This window comes from Sminthopsis crassicaudata, chromosome 3 (assembly GCF_048593235.1).
Source record: "Sminthopsis crassicaudata isolate SCR6 chromosome 3, ASM4859323v1, whole genome shotgun sequence".
Taxonomy (NCBI): domain Eukaryota; kingdom Metazoa; phylum Chordata; class Mammalia; order Dasyuromorphia; family Dasyuridae; genus Sminthopsis; species Sminthopsis crassicaudata.
This window is the reverse complement of record NC_133619.1, coordinates 488,124,335-488,142,423: the sequence shown is the minus strand read 5'-3', so window position 1 is coordinate 488,142,423 and position 18,089 is coordinate 488,124,335. Positions and strand designations below refer to the sequence as shown.

At 32.6% G+C, this 18,089-nt stretch overlaps 1 protein-coding gene across 1 annotated transcript in view; it reads left to right on the top strand.

The window, feature by feature from the left end:
- Positions 1-18,089, top strand: part of MPHOSPH8 (M-phase phosphoprotein 8) — a 59,918-nt gene that overhangs the window by 25,560 nt on the left and 16,269 nt on the right. Inside the window, exons 4-10 of the mRNA XM_074303716.1 lie at positions 433-532; positions 1,254-1,493; positions 3,061-3,183; positions 3,288-3,376; positions 5,923-6,063; positions 6,542-6,628; positions 12,937-13,091. Of these exons, the coding sequence (XP_074159817.1) occupies positions 433-532; positions 1,254-1,493; positions 3,061-3,183; positions 3,288-3,376; positions 5,923-6,063; positions 6,542-6,628; positions 12,937-13,091 (935 nt within the window). The remainder of the gene's footprint in view (positions 1-432; positions 533-1,253; positions 1,494-3,060; positions 3,184-3,287; positions 3,377-5,922; positions 6,064-6,541; positions 6,629-12,936; positions 13,092-18,089) is intronic.

The window sequence follows — 18,089 nt, the reverse complement described above, 5'->3', positions numbered from 1 at the left end:
AGGTAATTAGCATGGTTGTATTTTGAAAATATTTCATTTTTCTTATTGTCAACTTTACAAACACTGATAAAATTTTTTTTCATACAGAAAAGAGCAGGAAAAGTGTTGATTATAAAAACCAAACTGCTATTAGTGCATTCCTGTTTTGTTGGAATCCCTACAGTGTTTTCCTATCTTTGTAATCTGATGGGATATACGATTAAACATTGTTATTTAATGTTATAAGTATGTCTTTTTTTACCTATAAGCAATGTTAGGATATTCCAGAGTTGTAGGGAAAAAATAAGGAAAAAAATTATAAGATTTTGTAATTTTGTCATAGGAAAATAGACCCCTTGGCCCTGAAGTCATGTTTTACATTGTTTAAAGATCTTGTTTAGTAAATACTGTCCATTTCTAATTCTTTTGTATCATGCTTTCTTTCATTGTTAGGAGAAAGAAACACGGAAAAATGAAGTAAAAGAAAAATATCAGAAAAGGTATGATTCTGACAAAGAAGAAAGAGGGAAGAAAGAGCAAAAGGGAATAAAGAGTAAGTATAAATAATTGAATTTTATGTGATTATTAACATATATTATTTTTTAAATGTTTACTATAAATTATCCTTTTTGAGACAAATTGACTCCTTTCTTCATAGTGCTAATAAATAGAACTAGTCATCTGTACTTTCTAAGAAATTATTGTGGATTACATTCACCTTTTTGCTTCAGTGTTTATTCATGGGCTCCTTTGAGGCTTTAGTTAGCATCCTTTACATTTTCTATAGGGTAAGATAAAGACTATTTTATACTCATTAATTATATTGTTTATAAAATAAGTGCTTTTGTGATTTCTGGGGACATCCTAGACATGAGCTATGAAAAAGTTTTATTTTGAAAGTCTGAATTAATCCAAGTTGGGGCAGTAAACTAAAAAAAGAGAGATTTTTCCATTTGAGGTCAAGTTCTATGATGAATATAATCCATATGAGTCCAGAGTCCTTTGATAGGGCAGGAGGAGGTGGTCATGGAAGGTAGAGGAGAAGAACCAATTACTGTCATGAACTTTATTGGATATTGGACAACCAATAAAATGATACATTGAAGTTGTTTGGTGATTCCGGTAATGGATTTGGGTACTTCTTTATCACAGTCATTTGTATTAGCAAGTAGAAACCACAGTTTTTTCTAATGCATCCATAAGACTGGATTTTATTATTTGTTTGTAACAAGCATTTATAATTTAATGTTATAAAACTTTTTATTATATACTAGCATATAAAGAAATGAGGAATGCGTTTGATTTATTTACATTAACACCAGAAGAAAAAGATTATTCAGAGAATAATCGGAAAAGAGAAGAAACATTTACTGAAGACTATAGAACTAAGGAAAATAAACAATTATACAAAGAGAGAAGAAGTACAAGGGATGAAACTGATACATGGGCTTATATAGCTGCAGAAGGTGATCAAGAAGTATTAGACAATGTGTGTCAAATGGATGAAAATTCTGGTAAGTATGATGAAAAATGAGTCATAAATTACAAGGCTATCAAAAGCCAGCCAAGTTACTATTGTTATTATTTTATAAATCTTATCATTTGTTTAGGGTACTTAGAAAAAAGAAGATAAAAGTTTTTGGAGTTTCACCCCGCTCCCCCAACATTTTCTAGATTTTTCTTTCATTTTAATTTCTATAAAGAAGGTAGGATAGAACAAAATAATAATTTAAGTTGAAGAAGGAAAACATCCTAAACTCTCTGACTCAGCTAGTGGATAGGAATTAAATAAGCATATACATATACATAATATTTATTAAGTTTAGAAACTAACAGAAGAAATAAATTTGGGGTGATAAAGGCAGAAATAAAAGTTTGATTACACAATACTATTATAAATAACTACATTTATAACTCATCACAGCTATAAGAGCTGTAATATTGCCAGAATGGATTAAAACTATAGTAGGGTTAATCAGGGAAAAGTTTATGGAAGATAAGAAATTCTATATTTTAAAGTAAGGAGAGAGGACTAGGTATGCAGTTGATGTAAAGACATTCAAAATGATGAGAAAAGCAGCAGTAGAGAACACTTAGGCAGGTAAGTGAGCCATATACAAAGATTGGGGAGCCAAGTTACCCAACCATTCAGAAAAAAATCTGAGCTCTTTATAGTAAAAAATAAAGATGGCTAATAAAAGACTTCTCATTAGTAGAAAATCTTAAAGGTTAACAGTTATGAGTTTTTGTTGATTAGAAAATTCATTAGGAAAAGTTTATTATCTTAAGTACACATTTCTACAAATCTTAAATTTTTTGTGGAAAAAAAAAAAAACTGCTGAAGTTATGTCATGGTTTCCAAAATTGCCATTTTCATATTTTAAGAACTGGGTAAAATAATTTCAAAATGCACTATTACTATTATCTGAATTATTTGAGGCCATCCTATAGTTTATTCCTTTTTCCAACCTAATCAAGTATCAATGCTGCTAACAATTTGCTGAAACTGTTAATTTAAATATTATAGTAAATAAATATTATTGTAGATGTAAAGCTAGAAAGGAAACTTAGCCATCTAGTCCAGTCCCTTCTTTTTCAGATGAGAAAATTGAGGTCCACAAATTTTAGTCATTTGCCCAAGGTGTTAAATGGCAAAGTTGAGATTCAGATATTCTGTTCAAAGGAAAACTTACTTTTTTTTTATTTTTATTTTAAGTAAAGGAGCCAATAAAAGTAAATTTTATTTTTAAGTAAGTCAGTAAAAATAAGTAAAACAGAATTTTTTAATATGTGTTAGATCTGGGGGCAGCTAGGTGGCTCAGTGGATAGAGCACCAGCCTTGAATTCAGGAAGACCCGAATTCAAATCTAGTCTCAGACACTTAACACTTCCTAGCTGTGTGACCCTGGGCAAATCACTTAACCCCAGCCTCCAAAAAAAAAAATGTGATAGATAAAGATATTTTACTTTTTGACTTAGTTCTTAGTTTCTACATAAGATGGAGAAAGATGGAAAAATAGGAATATCTGTGATAGTATGATCATCTTTAAAAACATAATAAGTCATCTGCATATATAACAGACAGGCAGCAAGTTTTGAGTTTGGGAATGGATTTGCAGTTGGAATGGATGAAATTAGAAGATTTTCAAAAGCATCTTAATGGAGAAGATGAGAATTTTACAACAGCGGATGCTATACCAAGTAGTAAGTACTTTTGAAATTGTTAGATATCATCCAAGAAATCCATTTGGTAATATAAAAAAATTCAGAAATTAGAATGGATAAAATTGGCTTTTTTTCTTCTTTAGACTTACTGAGGGATGCAGTGAAAAATGGAGACTATGTTACAGTGAAAATTGCACTTAATTCAAATGAGGACTACAATTTGGACCAAGAGGTATTCTTAAGAAAATTTTATTGAAATGTATCTCCTATAAGCTAGTTAATGTGTGACATCAGAGACAGTTACCAATATTCTTAAAAATGTTGCTTGTCTCATCCCTTTTTAAAAATTTTTCTTTCTTCCTTATTACAAATCTCAGTATTTGGGCTACATTGTTTCTGCCCAATGCAACCTTTTCACTAAACTTTCTCCTTTTTGTCAGAACTTTGATCTTTTTTTCCATTTCAGATTTAATTTTGTTTCCTTTTTTTTTGTTTTTTTGGTACCTATCAGAACATTACGCAATTAGACTTTCTCATTTTTATTTCGATTACCTCATTTAGATACCTCAAACAAAAATGTTTTTTCCCAAAATTAAGAAATTAGGTATATCTGAAATGTAGCAATTACACATATGACAAACAATTCACAAATTAAAATTTACTAGAATATAAAAACTAGCCAATCAAAAGAAAAATTCACCAAAAGCAATTAACTATTGACATTTTCAAAAGAATTCTTTTTATCTAAACTCCTAAGTCAAAGATGGAGCCAAAATGGCAGAGAGCAGTAGGAAAGAATTAATGTAGACTTTTACCCAGATTTCTCTAAACATACACAGTTTTTAGATTCTGATGGGATCTGATCCTGATGGGAATCCTAGGCCAAATCCTGATAGGAAAAGAAAATAAAAAGTCACAGTGAGTCATTTTTCTAGCCTATGTCAGCACACTGGAGAAAGGAAAATTTTACTGGAAAGAAGAGGCTGTACCACAGAATAAGAAGTACCAAAGCCATAGTAGGGCCCCATGGTAAGAACAGGTTGGCCAACTGGAATTTTTTTTGCCAACTACCTATTTACAGGTCTTAGATTGGAAATCTGTGTATGAGGGATATTTGGGGGTAAGGAGCAATTGCCTACCCTAAGCAGTGTACTTGAAAGAGTAAGCAGTAGTTATGTGACTCAGATTTTAGAATCTGCAGATCAGGGTTTCATTTCCAGTTTCTAGAATAGTATTGAAGCCTGTAGAAGAACAACTAGGGCAGAAATCGCATACCAACAGGGATCCTGCAGTTTTGTCACTCTGAGCCAGTAAATCTCCTCAGCTGGCTGATAAGGGCAGATTCCAGTAGCAGTCTACTTTTGCCCATACCCAAACTCAGGTGAGGAATTTGCAGAACTCAGATCAGGGAAAGAGCAATCAATCTGTGTCTTGGACTATTCCGAGAATACTGAAAGCTTGCATGTCTCTAGCTTGTCCCTGAATTGACACACTACCCAGTACCTCAAGAATGCAGCAACATAATTAGCCCAGAAACATCCTCTAAAAGTGCCAGAAGGCTCCACTCTAATATCATATCCCAAAGTCAAGGAATAGGTTAGACAAACAAAAAAAGAACTTCACTATTGTAGTGAGCTATTCACTCATAGTAGTAGGGATGTTCAAGAAACAAATACAAAAGAAGAGAATGACTCAAACATCTGTAGACAAAGTTCCAAAAAAAACCAAAGCTTGGACACAAATTTTAAAATTTTTCAAAGAAGTAAAGCAGAAATTTAAAATATTTTTATAAGTGTGTGACATGAGAGTTCTAAAGGGGGAAAAAAGGGGGGGAAAGAGAACTTTGGAAGAAAGTTTTGGAATTGGAATTAACAACCTGGTTCAGGAGATAGAAAACCTGGCTTTAGCAACAAACTTTCTGAAAATTGGAGTAGATCAAAGAGAAACCAATGACAACAAGAAACAAAGTTAAAAGCTTGAAATCATAAACAAAAATATAAGGTATCTCATAACAAGCCAAAAAAAAAAAAAAAAAAAAGTGACCTGAAAATCATATCAAAGGAGGAAAAAATTAAGAATCAGTCAACTCCCTGAACACCATTATCCAAAAGAGAACCTAGACATCCTATTTCAAGAAAACTTAAAAGATGACACAGTGGTAGAAAGAGTCTACTAGTCCTTCCTAAAAGCAACTCCAAAATGAAAACTCCCAGTAACATTGTAGTCAAAATCTGGAGTTTCCAGGCCAAGGAAAGTATACTGCAGGTAGCATTCTGAAAGAATTTATTTAAAATACCAAGAAACTATACATAATCAGAATCACGTACAGGGTAGCAGGCACTCTGTAAAGGAACAGAGAATTTAGAATAGAAATAAAATAGAAAACAAAGGATATAGGTTTACAGCCAAGAATAACTTACTTAACAAAACTGAGTATTTAGCAATGGAAGGAGGAAAATGGAACTTTAATGATATTGAGCACTTCCATGCATTCCTGAGTCATAGAGAAACTCTGAAGTTCAAAGACAGGATTGAAGAAAAATGTGAAAAAGTAAATATAAATAAACAGTGCTGATAAACTACTTGCATTCAAATATAAGAAGATAAATAGGGTTATGAAGAGTTAAACATAACAAAATAACCAGGACTCATTCATTTGACTTAATTTAGTCATTAAAGTTTCTTGTTTTAAATTGAATTTATAACTCATCTCTAATGCCTTTGTTCTTTAAAAGTTTCTTATTAAAGTTTAACTTTTCTTCTCCTTTAAAAATAAAGGACTCTAGTGGAATGACACTGGTGATGCTTGCAGCAGCAGGAGGACAAGATGACCTACTCAGGCTCCTTATCAAGAAAGGAGCTAAAGTTAATGGTAGACAAAAAAATGGAACCACTGCTCTCATTCACGCAGCTGAGAAGGTTAGTTACTTTTTAATACAGTGGATTCAACTTTGTAAAGACTGACTGCCATTGGATGCAGGAAGAAGTTTCTTTTATAAGGGTACTCCCAAAATGTCAGTCACATGTATCTTTCTGCTCTGTATTGAAATAACAGGTACTTAGTCTACTAATAATGATCTAGTTTATATTTGGTTATAATGCATCTTACAAACTAAGGACTTTTTGTAGAGCAGTTAATGAAAAACTCAAAATAATAACTCCCAAAAGAAGCCATGGTATTAAGATAAATCTGTCCATTAGAAACTAGCATATTTTATACATAAAAATAAAATCCTAAATGAAGCTGTTATGAATAATAGACAATTGCTTGGGATTTATTTTATATTTCTTATTGCCAAATAATTAATGAAATTATAATTTTATTTTTTTATTTTTTTTACTATTAAGTACAAAAATAATGTCTTTGGGATTTCAATTTGCCTTTCTCTTTTCAAAGAACTTTCTAACTACAGTGGCTATTCTTTTGGAAGCTGGAGCTTTTGTGAATGTTCAGCAGAGTAATGGAGAAACTGCATTAATGAAGGTAATACTTTTTTCACATAGTGATATAGTATATATGATTACATATGTGATATAGTATAAATTAGATGTTAGTTTAAAAAGAGAACAAATAAAAAGACAAGAAAGATCTCTAAGAAAGAACAGAAATAAAAGCAAAATAAAAATTAACATCTATCCTAATATTTTAAATAACAACAATAAGGAAGTAGATGAAATATTTAGAATTTGTGGAGGTAAATATAGGATTAATCTAGAAAGGTGTCACAGAGAAAATTTTATCTGTAATGATTTTTGCATCATATCTTTTTCCCCTTTCCTATGCAGCAAGTCATCCTTTATAACCAAGAATAAAAAATTCAGGATGAGAGAAAAGCAATTCAATAACATATAATTGTATCTAGCTGATTATTCAGTGTTCCATTCCCATAGTCCCTCACTTATGGAAAGAAGGGAAAATCAATTTTTCTTAACTCTTCATGTAGGTGAAACTTGGTCATTACATTTTAAATCATCCTCATTTTCAGAGTTTTTTCCTTTCCTTTTACATTGTAGCAATTTTTTGATATATTATTTCCCTGGCTATGCTTGGAATCAATTTATATGTTTTCCCAGGCTTCTCTGAATTCTGCATATTCATTGTTTGTTATAATAATATTCTATTGTGTACACCACAGTTTGCTTAGCAGATCCCCTGTTGTTGGACATCTTCTTTAATTTCAGTTCTCTATCACCAGGAGGACTGCTGTGACTTTTTTTTTTCCTATTCTTAACAAACAGCAGATCAGACAGGAAATTCCATGTGCAGATTAGAACAGAAAGAAAGAACTATATGTCAAACTGATTCCCTCTGTTTTGTGCAGCAGGCACATCTAATATGTGGATACTTCTAGAGCTGTCCTCCTTTCTTCCTCTCTGCACGTTGTAAAAATGCTTCAGTAATGCTCTTTTTCTTTTTGGCAACCATACTGCTATGATCCTCTCTTCCCAGCTTTCCCCTATTTAGGGGAAAAGGGAGAGGAAGGAGAGAGAAAAAAAAAAAACAAACACTTAAAAAATGAAGTCACAAAATTTTGGTGTATATAGAAGTTGTTTTTTTTTTTTTTTGTCTTCACATACTCTTAATTTATATATAAGCATTGTGATGGGATTTCATAAAGATGATTATTAAGTTTTTAACTTTTTTGACAGTCACATTTTATTTTTATTTTTAAAAGTAAATTTGTTTTTACTTTTCATTTAAAAAATTTTTTTGAGTTCTAAATTTTTTCTTTCCCTTCCTTCTCCCTCCCACTAAGAAGGAAGAAATGGGATATTAATTATATATGTGAAATTATGCAAAACATGTTTCCATATTCACATAATATCTTTTAGTCTGTTTTTATATTTATCATTGAGAATCACCTGTCTTAAGTATTGATATGATGCAGTGTGGTAGAGTAAAAGTAATGTTTGATTTGGAGTCTGTCATTTTACATAAGATGTTTTCTGATCCCAGAATTGCCAACACACTCCCAAAACTGCATATATATCATTTTGCATTGTTACACCTTAATTCATCTGTAAAATGAAAGAGTTTTGCCAATTTTTATCCAAGGATTTTTTCCAGCTCTGAATCTGTGATGCTATAACTCTTATTACTTTTGTTCTCAGAAACCCAACAGCTGTTTAGATCAGATATGTAATTATAAGTTGCATCTCTCTCCTCCTATTAAATTCATTCTCAAAATTTAATTCCATTTATTGGTAAACCCAATCTCATCTCCAATCAATCAATTTCTCCTATTTACATTGCCCTTCTACAGTCTCTCCAACTATGTGAATATATTATAAACTTTTATAGTAGCTAGGTTACCCAATAGATAAAAGGTCAACCTTGACATTAAGACCTTAGTCTTACACTTTGTAACTGTGTGACTTCCAGACAAGTCAATTAACCTCTGTTTGCCTAAGGTTCCTCAGCAGTAAAATTGAAAATAATAATGTCACCTACCTCATAAGGTAGTTGTGAGTACTAAATGAGACAATATTTGTAAAGTTCTGTGGCAAATAGTAGTCATAAATGCTAGCTATTATTGCTAATATTTGATGTTCTTGCCATTTTTTTTTTGTTATAATTAAAAAGAGGGATCTAACAAAAAGTTTTTGAGTTTTACAAGCACTCTCCTGAATCCCCCCAGCTCTAGGGGCTGTTTATGTTTAGGCTTACAAAATAGGGAAGAGTTTTATTACAGCCTAAGATCTGGTTACATTTATCGATAGCTTAAGATATTACTGTAGAACTTTTTTGAATTTGATTCCCAAAAAAGAAATTTTAAGCTTAGGCTATCCACTCTTAGTTTTCTTTTTTCTTTTGGTAAACTACTTTAACCTCACTTTTAGGACCAAAATTTTATTTCTATATTTTGACCTTGGATTTGGCTCATATTCCTTATTTGTACTGTCAGACTATTGCTTTCTTTCTAATTATATCTTCCTATCTCAGTATATGTTTCTTCCTATCTCAGTATATGTTTTCATTAGAATACTGCATGCATGTGGACACATACACACACACACATCCCTCTTCTCTAAATTTTTTGTCTTCTTGTTTTTGTATGTTAATGCTGTGTGAGAAAAACAAACAAAAAATAATATATGATGTATTTTCTCTTTATTTTTATGTGGCTAAATGAAGCTTTCACATCTGAGACTCCCTAGAGAGAAAGACCACATATATTATGTCAGGCTAGAATCTTTAATCTACATGATAAATGCTAAGGGATATCAACAAAGGGAAAAAATAAGTGTAGTTAAAGATTCAAAAAGTGGGTGGGACTTGAGATAAATCCTGAAGTTTAGGAAGACTTGAGGAAAAGGTAGACTCTGGCTTGGGGGAACAACAAAGTTCTCAGTACATAGTAGTATTAAATACTTCTCCAAAATTAAGTAGCCTGGTTTTTAGACAACAGATATATAATTCATCACTAGGCCCTATATTTGGGACTTTTCCAACTTGGTAGAACCTCCTGGAGAATGTATTCTGGTAGAATGCTTTTGTAAACTCAAAATTACCAACGTTCTGAGTTTTTTGGTATCTTAGTAGAGTTTGAGTAGAAGCTATAAAGAGTAGCTAGGTTGTACAATGGATAGAATACCAACCTTGGAGTAAGGAGGATCTGAATCCAAATATAATTTCAGACACTAGCTGTGTGACCCTAGGTCACTTAACCTTGCTTGTCTCTTCCTTTATCCTTTACAACCCCATTTCCCCTCCTACCCACCCCCAAAAAAGTTCTGGGGCAGCTAGGTAGTGCAATGGATAGAGCCCTGGCCTTGGGAGGAGGACCTAAGTTCAAATTCTGCTTTAGACACTTGATATTTGCAAGCTGTGTGATCCTGGGCAAGTCACTTAAGCCTGATTGCTTTTTTTTTTTTTTTTTTTAAAGAAAGAAATCGGTAGAAGCTATATATACACTAAGCATATCTATAAATATTAGTAGAATAATTTGACCTTATTAATAAGGATTTAGTCACAAGAATAAGCATAGTGTACATGGGAGGTAAAAGACTTATGTGTCTAGAGCTGAAAGGACATATCATAGAACACTGATATAAAAGATTGAAAGGGTTAAGCTTGGGAAGAATCTCTTGAAGTTCCAAGTCTAGGACTCTGGATTTTTCCTTTGTTAGTAGAATCTACACAATAAGTTAAGATTTCATATATTTCATCTAAGTGCCATGTGCTGTGAGATGTGGGAATAAGCAATGGACCAGAAGACAGAAGACCTAGCTTGTAGTTCTTTTCTCTAGTGTCAGTATCTTAGATGAGAAAACAGTAGGCTTACTAGTTTTAGAAGAATTAGCCTTTTTTTGCTTAATAAGTGCAAATGAATGGAAGTTTCAAAGAGCCATATTTAGGATTAAGGTCAAGAAAAGCTAACCAGCAATTAAAATGATTCAGAGATGGAATGGGTTGCCTTGAATGGTGGGCTGCTCCTCCTTGGATAGCTGCAAGCTAACTAGCACGTATATAGAACCATCACTCATGTTATATTGTAATATGGATTCCTATTCAAGTACAATTTAGACTCAGATTTTGGAACTTCTTCAAAGAGATTCTGTGAATCAGTATTTTCATATATATATATATATAAAATATATTGCTTTTTATTTACAAGATACATGCATGGGTAATTTTTTTCAGCATTGACAATTGACAAACCTTTTTTTCCCCCTCTTTCCCCCGACCCCCTCCGGAGGCCCAGATGGCAGGTAGACCAATACATGTTAAATATGTTAAAGTATATGTTAAATACAATATATGCATACATATCCATACAGTTATTTTGCAGCACAAGAAGAATCGGACTTTGAAATAATATACAATTAACCTGTGAAGGAAGTAAAAAATGCAAGCGGACAAAAACAGAGGGATTGGAAATGCTATGTAGTGGTCTGTGTAAAATCTATAAACATGAAGATTATAACAAACTCTCAGCAAGAGAAAAATCTATGAACACTTCCATTAAATCACTAAATGGTTCTTAAAAACAACTCCATGTAAATCATGATAATTATGATTCATCTCTTACTGATTTATTTCATTATAAGATCATAGGCTTAAAAACAGTGTAACAGACCTGCAAAAATCATCTGGTCCATTCCCTTTTACTTGTGATTTGCCCAAAATCACCAAAGGAGATTTTTTAAAAGTCTTCTGACTCCAAACCCAGGGTTCTTTTGATTATACTAGTGCTTCAGATGTTATTAAGTTATTATAAGTTAAGTAGACTATGTATACATAAATTTAGATAATATATGTATGTCACTGTGGGCAAATGTAGAGAACATCATCTAAATACAAACTTTATCTAATATACATGCATTACAGGGCATCTTCTCCAGATGGATTTTCTTTTTAAAGTTTGTTTTTTATACTCTTGGATGTTCGTTCTTTGATGTTATTCTGTGATATTTCAAAAATAGTATAATTTGTTTCCAGATAAGAGAAAATCAACAGACTAGCTGTGAGGATAGATACCATAAAAGCCATGATTATGTGCCTACTTAGGAAGAGGATAACCTAGGAACAATATTTTTAATAAGTAGCTAGACTTTTATATTATCATTTTCAGGGATGCTTTATTCTCAACTTTTAATTTCAAACAATTATCTTACCCCTTGTTCTCATTTTTTGCCATTAGTTATGTTTTTATGTTTTATAAACAGGAAGGCTATATGAAGATAAATATAGGTTACCATAAATATAGGAAGGGTCTTAATTAGTGCCCAAAATTAGTAAAACTTATTTTCACTTGAAACAAATTGTTTTTTGTTGATTAAGTGCCTAGTTCAATGCAGATCAATATTTCATTTACTTTCAAAGTTTGATTAGGTTGTTCATATAATTTTTGAACTCAAAATATACTAGAAAGCAAATGAGTAGTATTCAGCTGGGCAAATATTCTCTCTGATGGGAAAAAATTACCCCTCTAAAATTATACTGGAGAAGGATGAGTAAGATAAATAAGATTAATAAAGACACAGATAGTTGTAGCCTGAAATTCTTTTACAAGAAAGAAATCCACCTTGTTATCTGTGATCTGTTCTAGCTGCAATGAAACTGTCTTGATCCAATTTTTCCATCTTTTCCAATGCTGCCTGAGATTTACTGTATTTAGGTTGGTACATGGCAGAATAAATCATTGCTGAGATAAATATGAAATCATTTTTTGATTCCACATAGTACAGTCAAAGAATCACAGTGTGACAACTAGTCTAACTAGAATGCTTTTGTCAAGGATTGGCTCTTTTGACAACCATGTGGGTGATCTTTAAAACAGTAGAGAATAGTAGAATGAAAATCTCTTGAGTGTTTCCCAAGAAGCCCTGGCACTTGGTAGCTTTGTAGCACAATGGAGTGTTGGACCTTGAGTCAGTTCAGATCTACCTTCAGATACTTAAGTTTTGTGATGTTGGCCAAATAACTTCTCTCTGCCTGAGTTTCCTTATCTGTAAAATGGAGATAATAATAGCCCTTACTTAAAAGATTATTCAGTAAGGACAAAATGAAATATTTATAAAGTATTACAAAACTTAAAGTACTATGAATGCTAGTTTTTATTATTTTTATCATTATTGTCAATGACAAAAATATCTTTTGAAGTGTACCTGTTTTGAAGAGTCAAATATAAACTGAGATAATGCAAACAGAGCCTTATTTTTGACAGATCCTGTTCTTCCCTTGAAAAAATTTCCGTTATGTTTAAATATCTTCATACACACACACACACACACACACACTCCTTAGACTTTATATAATTACTTGCCTTAATGTTTTTCCTGTTATAGGCCTGTAAAAGAGGAAACTCGGATATTGTAAGGCTTGTGATTGAATGTGGAGCAGATTGTAATATTTTATCAAAACATCAAAATAGTGCTTTGCATTTTGCTAAGCAGTGTAATAATGTATTGGTGTATGACCTGCTGAAGAGTCACTTAGAAACGTAAGTATCAAATAAAGATGCTTAAAGATATGCATATTTAGGGACTTGGGGGCATTTATTTGAATTATAAAATATATATTTTTAATGAAAAATAAAATTTATTTTCAATTATTTTATAGTTACAATTTCAGCTTCATCATTCTCTAATACAGAATGCCTTCTTTCAAAGAGCTTTGAGCCCCTTTTCAGCTACAACTGTTTAAAGATTCTATATAATATATGTTGTGAGTCATTTCAAGGGTAATTTTAACTAAATAATTTTGTGACTTATACATTGATTTTCGGATCTAATCTACAAGTTGACTACTCTATAGCTGTCATTTGTAGGTCAAGGTTAGTCAGAATTCAATCATTTATCAGCACTGTCAGATATCCAGGTCACTGTCTTGATTCTTCTAGGTAGTCATCAGAATTAGACCCATAAAATATATGTATAAAAGGTCAGTAGAAGAGAGAAGAATAGTTGCCTCTTTAAGTATCAGACAGTGCTTTTTAAAGCTCTGCTTCATTAATTATATGAACTTGCAAAAATTGGATACATCCTATAGTCCTGGGGGTGAGAAGCTTCTTCAATATGGTTGGGAATTTCTATACTGAAATTAGGCAGAATGGAGAACTAATGAATCTTGCTTCCTCATTGCTCTTTTATATGCACCATAACCTCTAAGAAGGCCACATAGTTGGCCATAAAATATTTTTAAGAAAGATAATTTCAGAGGCAGAGCTGAGATGGCAGAGTAGGGAAACACTCAGCTAAGCTGTCTCAAATTCACCTCTAAGATATACTCTAAAATGATACTTCAAATGAAATTCTGGCTGGTGCAGTGAAACCCATAAAATGTTGATTGAAACAATTTTCCAGTCCAAGATAATTGAAAAGGTTGAAAGGAAAGGGTTGTCCTGGGTGGGGGTGGGTATAATTATCAGGAGCACAGGGAAGATTGTGTAACAGAGGCCCAGTAGAAGGCATTGGAGGCATCTTCATTGGCAGCAGTAGCAGCTTTGGGAACTCTCAGCCCACAGACAGTGGTGGTGGGGGAGAAGGAGATGGCCATACAACTGGTCAGAAGGAGACTGCATGGGACACTATGCAGGTACTGGGCTTAGGGCTCTGTTGCATTGCCCATATTCTGGATCATAGTCCCAGAGTCAAAAAAGAGCTATAGTAATTGCGGGGAGCATGAGTCCCAGTCATGGTTCTAGGGTGGAGAGGGGTGCTTGTGGTTGCTTATGGGAGAGTAAAGACCCCGATCTCAATTCCAAGGCAGAGAGAAGCACTAGCAATTGTGGCTACAGGAGAAGCGTGTCTACAGAAGTCACAGTCCCAGGGCTATGAGGAGTGCTAAAGCTAATGATTACCAGGGAACAAGGTCCCTTCATGGGTAAAGACCAGAGTACAGGCCAAGAGAGCAAAGACCACACCTCTCCTTAAATCATATAAGCTTGGAAGCAAGGAAAACCTATAGGCCCCTGGAGCTAGCTCTGAAAATAGCAACAAGAAAGACCTGAAGCTTAGAATAGTGCCTCCTCCACCTGGGGAGCAGAATACTACTTTAACATTAAACATAGACTGAAAAAAATGAGCAAACAAAAAAAGAACCTAACCATAGAACATTACCATGGTGATAAGGAAGATCAAAATGTGAACTCAGAGGAAGAAAATGGATTCACAACAGCTACAAACAAAACATCAAAGAACAATGTGAATTGGTTACAGGTTAAAAAAAAAATTTCCAGAAGAACTTAAAAAAGGATTTTAAGAATCAAATAAGTTAGATAGAGGAACAATTGGAATGAGAGTGATGCAAGAAAATCATGAAAAGAGTCAACAGCTTGTTAAAGGAGACATTAGAAAATACTGAAGAAAATAACACCTATTAGTAGTAATTTCACTACTATGTAAAATATTTGGAAAAATAAGCAAAGTCTTAACCAAATTTCTTTTATGACACAAATATGGTGCTGATCCCCAAACCAGGAAGACAAAACAGAACAAAACTATAGAACAATTTTCCTAATGAATTTAAATGCAAAACTTTTAAATAAAAAAACTAACAAGGAGTTGACAAAGATTATTACAAAGTTCATACACCATGACCAGGTGAAATTTATACCAGGAATGCAGAGATGATTTAGTGTTAGAAAAACTATCAGCATAATTGACCATATCAATAACAGAAACAACAAAAATCATAAAATTATTTCGGAAGATACAGAAAAGGCTTCTGGCAAAATCCAACACTCATTCCTATTAAATAAGTATAAGAAAAGTATAAGAATAAGTGGGTCTTTTCTTAAAATGATAAATAGCAAGGAGGTATAGCAGTAAGCTATCCAGTCCAGCAGTATATAGCAGTAAGACAAGAAAAAGAAATCATAGGAATTGGAATAGGTGATAAAACAACCATTCTTTACAGATGATATACTTTCAGAATCCTAGAGAGTCAATTAAAAAACTAATTAACAACTTGAACAGGTTATGGGATATAAAATAAACCTGTATAAATTGTCAGCATTTCTATATATTTTCCTCAGAGTTCAGCAGCAAAAGATAGAGAAATTCCACTTAAAATGCCTGCAACCCATCTGAAATACTTGGGTATCTACTTGACAGAATAAATCTAAGAACTAGATTAAGACAATTACAAAACACTTTAGACACAAATAGATCTAAACATGTAGAAAAATAGTGTTTGCTCATAGGTAGACTGAGCCAACATAATAAAAATGATAATTCTACCTAAAATTATTTATTGAGTGCCATACCACTCAAATTGACAAAAAAAAATATATAACTAGAAAAAACTGTGACAAAGTTCACCTGGAAGAACAAACGATCAAGAATATCAGAGAAGAAACTGGAAGTTGAATGGATGTCCATCAATTGGAGAATGGTTGGGTAAATTGTGGTATATGAAGGTTATGGAATATTATTGCTCTGTAAGAAATGACCAGCAGGATGAATACAGAGAGGCTTGGAGAGACTTACATCAACTGTTGCTGAGTGATATGAGCAGAACCAGAAGATCACTATTCACTTCAACAACAATACTGTATGAGGATGTATTCTGATGGAAGTGGAAATCTTCAACATAAAGAAGATCCAACTCACTTCCAATTGATCAATGATGGACAGAAATAACTACACCCAGAGAAGGAACACTGGGAAGTGAATGTAAATTGTTAGCACTACTGTCTATCTACCCAGGTTACTTATACCTTCAGAAGCTAATAATTAATGTGCAGCAAGAAAATGGTATTTACACACATATATTGTATCTAGGTTATATTGTAACACATGTAAAATGTATGGGATTACCTGTCATCGGGGGGAGGGAATGGAGGGAGGGAGGGGATAATTTGGAAAAATGAATTAAAAAAAAAAAACTATCAAAGAACATCAATGAAAAAAAAAATGATAAGATAGTTTAGCAGTACCAGATTTCAAACCTAGATTACAATGGTAATCATCAAAACAATCTGGTATTGACTAAGAAGTGAATCAGTTGTATAGATTAGGTATATAATACACGGTAGCAAATACCTTAATAATCTAGTTTGATAAACTCAAAGATACAAGATGTTGGAGAAGGAAATTATTATTTGACAAAAATTTCTGGAAAAATTGGAAAGCAGTTTGGCAGAAATTTAAGTATAGGTCAATCACACACCTTATACCAAGATAAAGTCAAAGTGGGTAGGTGATTTACACATAAAGGGAGATGCAATATAAGCAAACTAAGGAAACATGGAATGTTTTACCTTTCAGATATATGGGCAAGAGAAGAATTTATGATTAAACAAGTAGAGAGCATGTATAGTGCATAATTTTGATTACATCAGATTACAAAGATTTTATACAAACAAAAGTAATGCAGCTGATCTTAGAAGGAAAATAAATCTCATTTCTAAATATAAAGAGAACTGGTCAAATTTATAAAAATGTGTGGTTCTCCAATTGATTAATGCCCAAAGACTATGAGCAGGCAATTATAGAAGAAGGAAATCAAATCTACTTATAGTCATGGAAAAGTGTTCTAAAGTGCAATTGGTTAGAAAAAATGCTCATTAAAATACCCCTAAAGTGCTTCCTCATACCTATCAGATTAGATGAGGGGATTTGAAAAATTGGAACACCAATGAATGCACTCTTGGTGAGTTTTGAACTGATCCAACCATTCTGGAGAATATATATATATATACACACACACGCACACACACACACACACACACACACACACACACACACACACACACATATATACACAAAAATATAACAGCTCTTTTGGTGAATTGGAAATTGAGGGGATACCCATCGAATAGTGTTCTATAAGAAACAATGAGCCAGGATGCTTTTTGAAAAGTTAGGAATATTTACTGGAATTGATATGATGCAAAGTGGAGGAGAACCAGCAGAACATTTATTGTACACAATAATAACATTATACCAGGATCAACTATGAATGATTGATCTATTCTCAGCGATACAATGATCCAAGAAAATTACAAAGTACATATGATGAAAAATACGAACTTTATTTTTATATTAAAGCTTTTTGTTTTGTAAACATATACATAATTTTTCAACTTTGACCCATACAAAACCTAATGTTCCAAATTTTTGCCTCCTTCCCCCCCAACTCCTCACCTAGATAGCAGGTAGTCCAATATATGTTAAATATGTTAAAACATATAAAATGAAATTTTAAAAGCTTTATCATTCTGGGTTTTTTTCCAGGGGTAGGGATTTGATTTCTTTTGTAACATGGCTATTTTGGAAATGTTTTGCATTATTGTACATATATAATCTATGTCAAATTGCTTAATTTCTCAAGGATAGGGATGAGGAGGAAGAAAGGAAGAGAATTTGGACATAAAGATTTTTTTTAATGTTTATTTTTGCTTACATGAAATTGAGAAAAATAAAATAAAAATTAATTTAATTTAAAAGAAATAAGATGTCATTACTTCCAATACAGTCATTTCTTTGACAAGAAT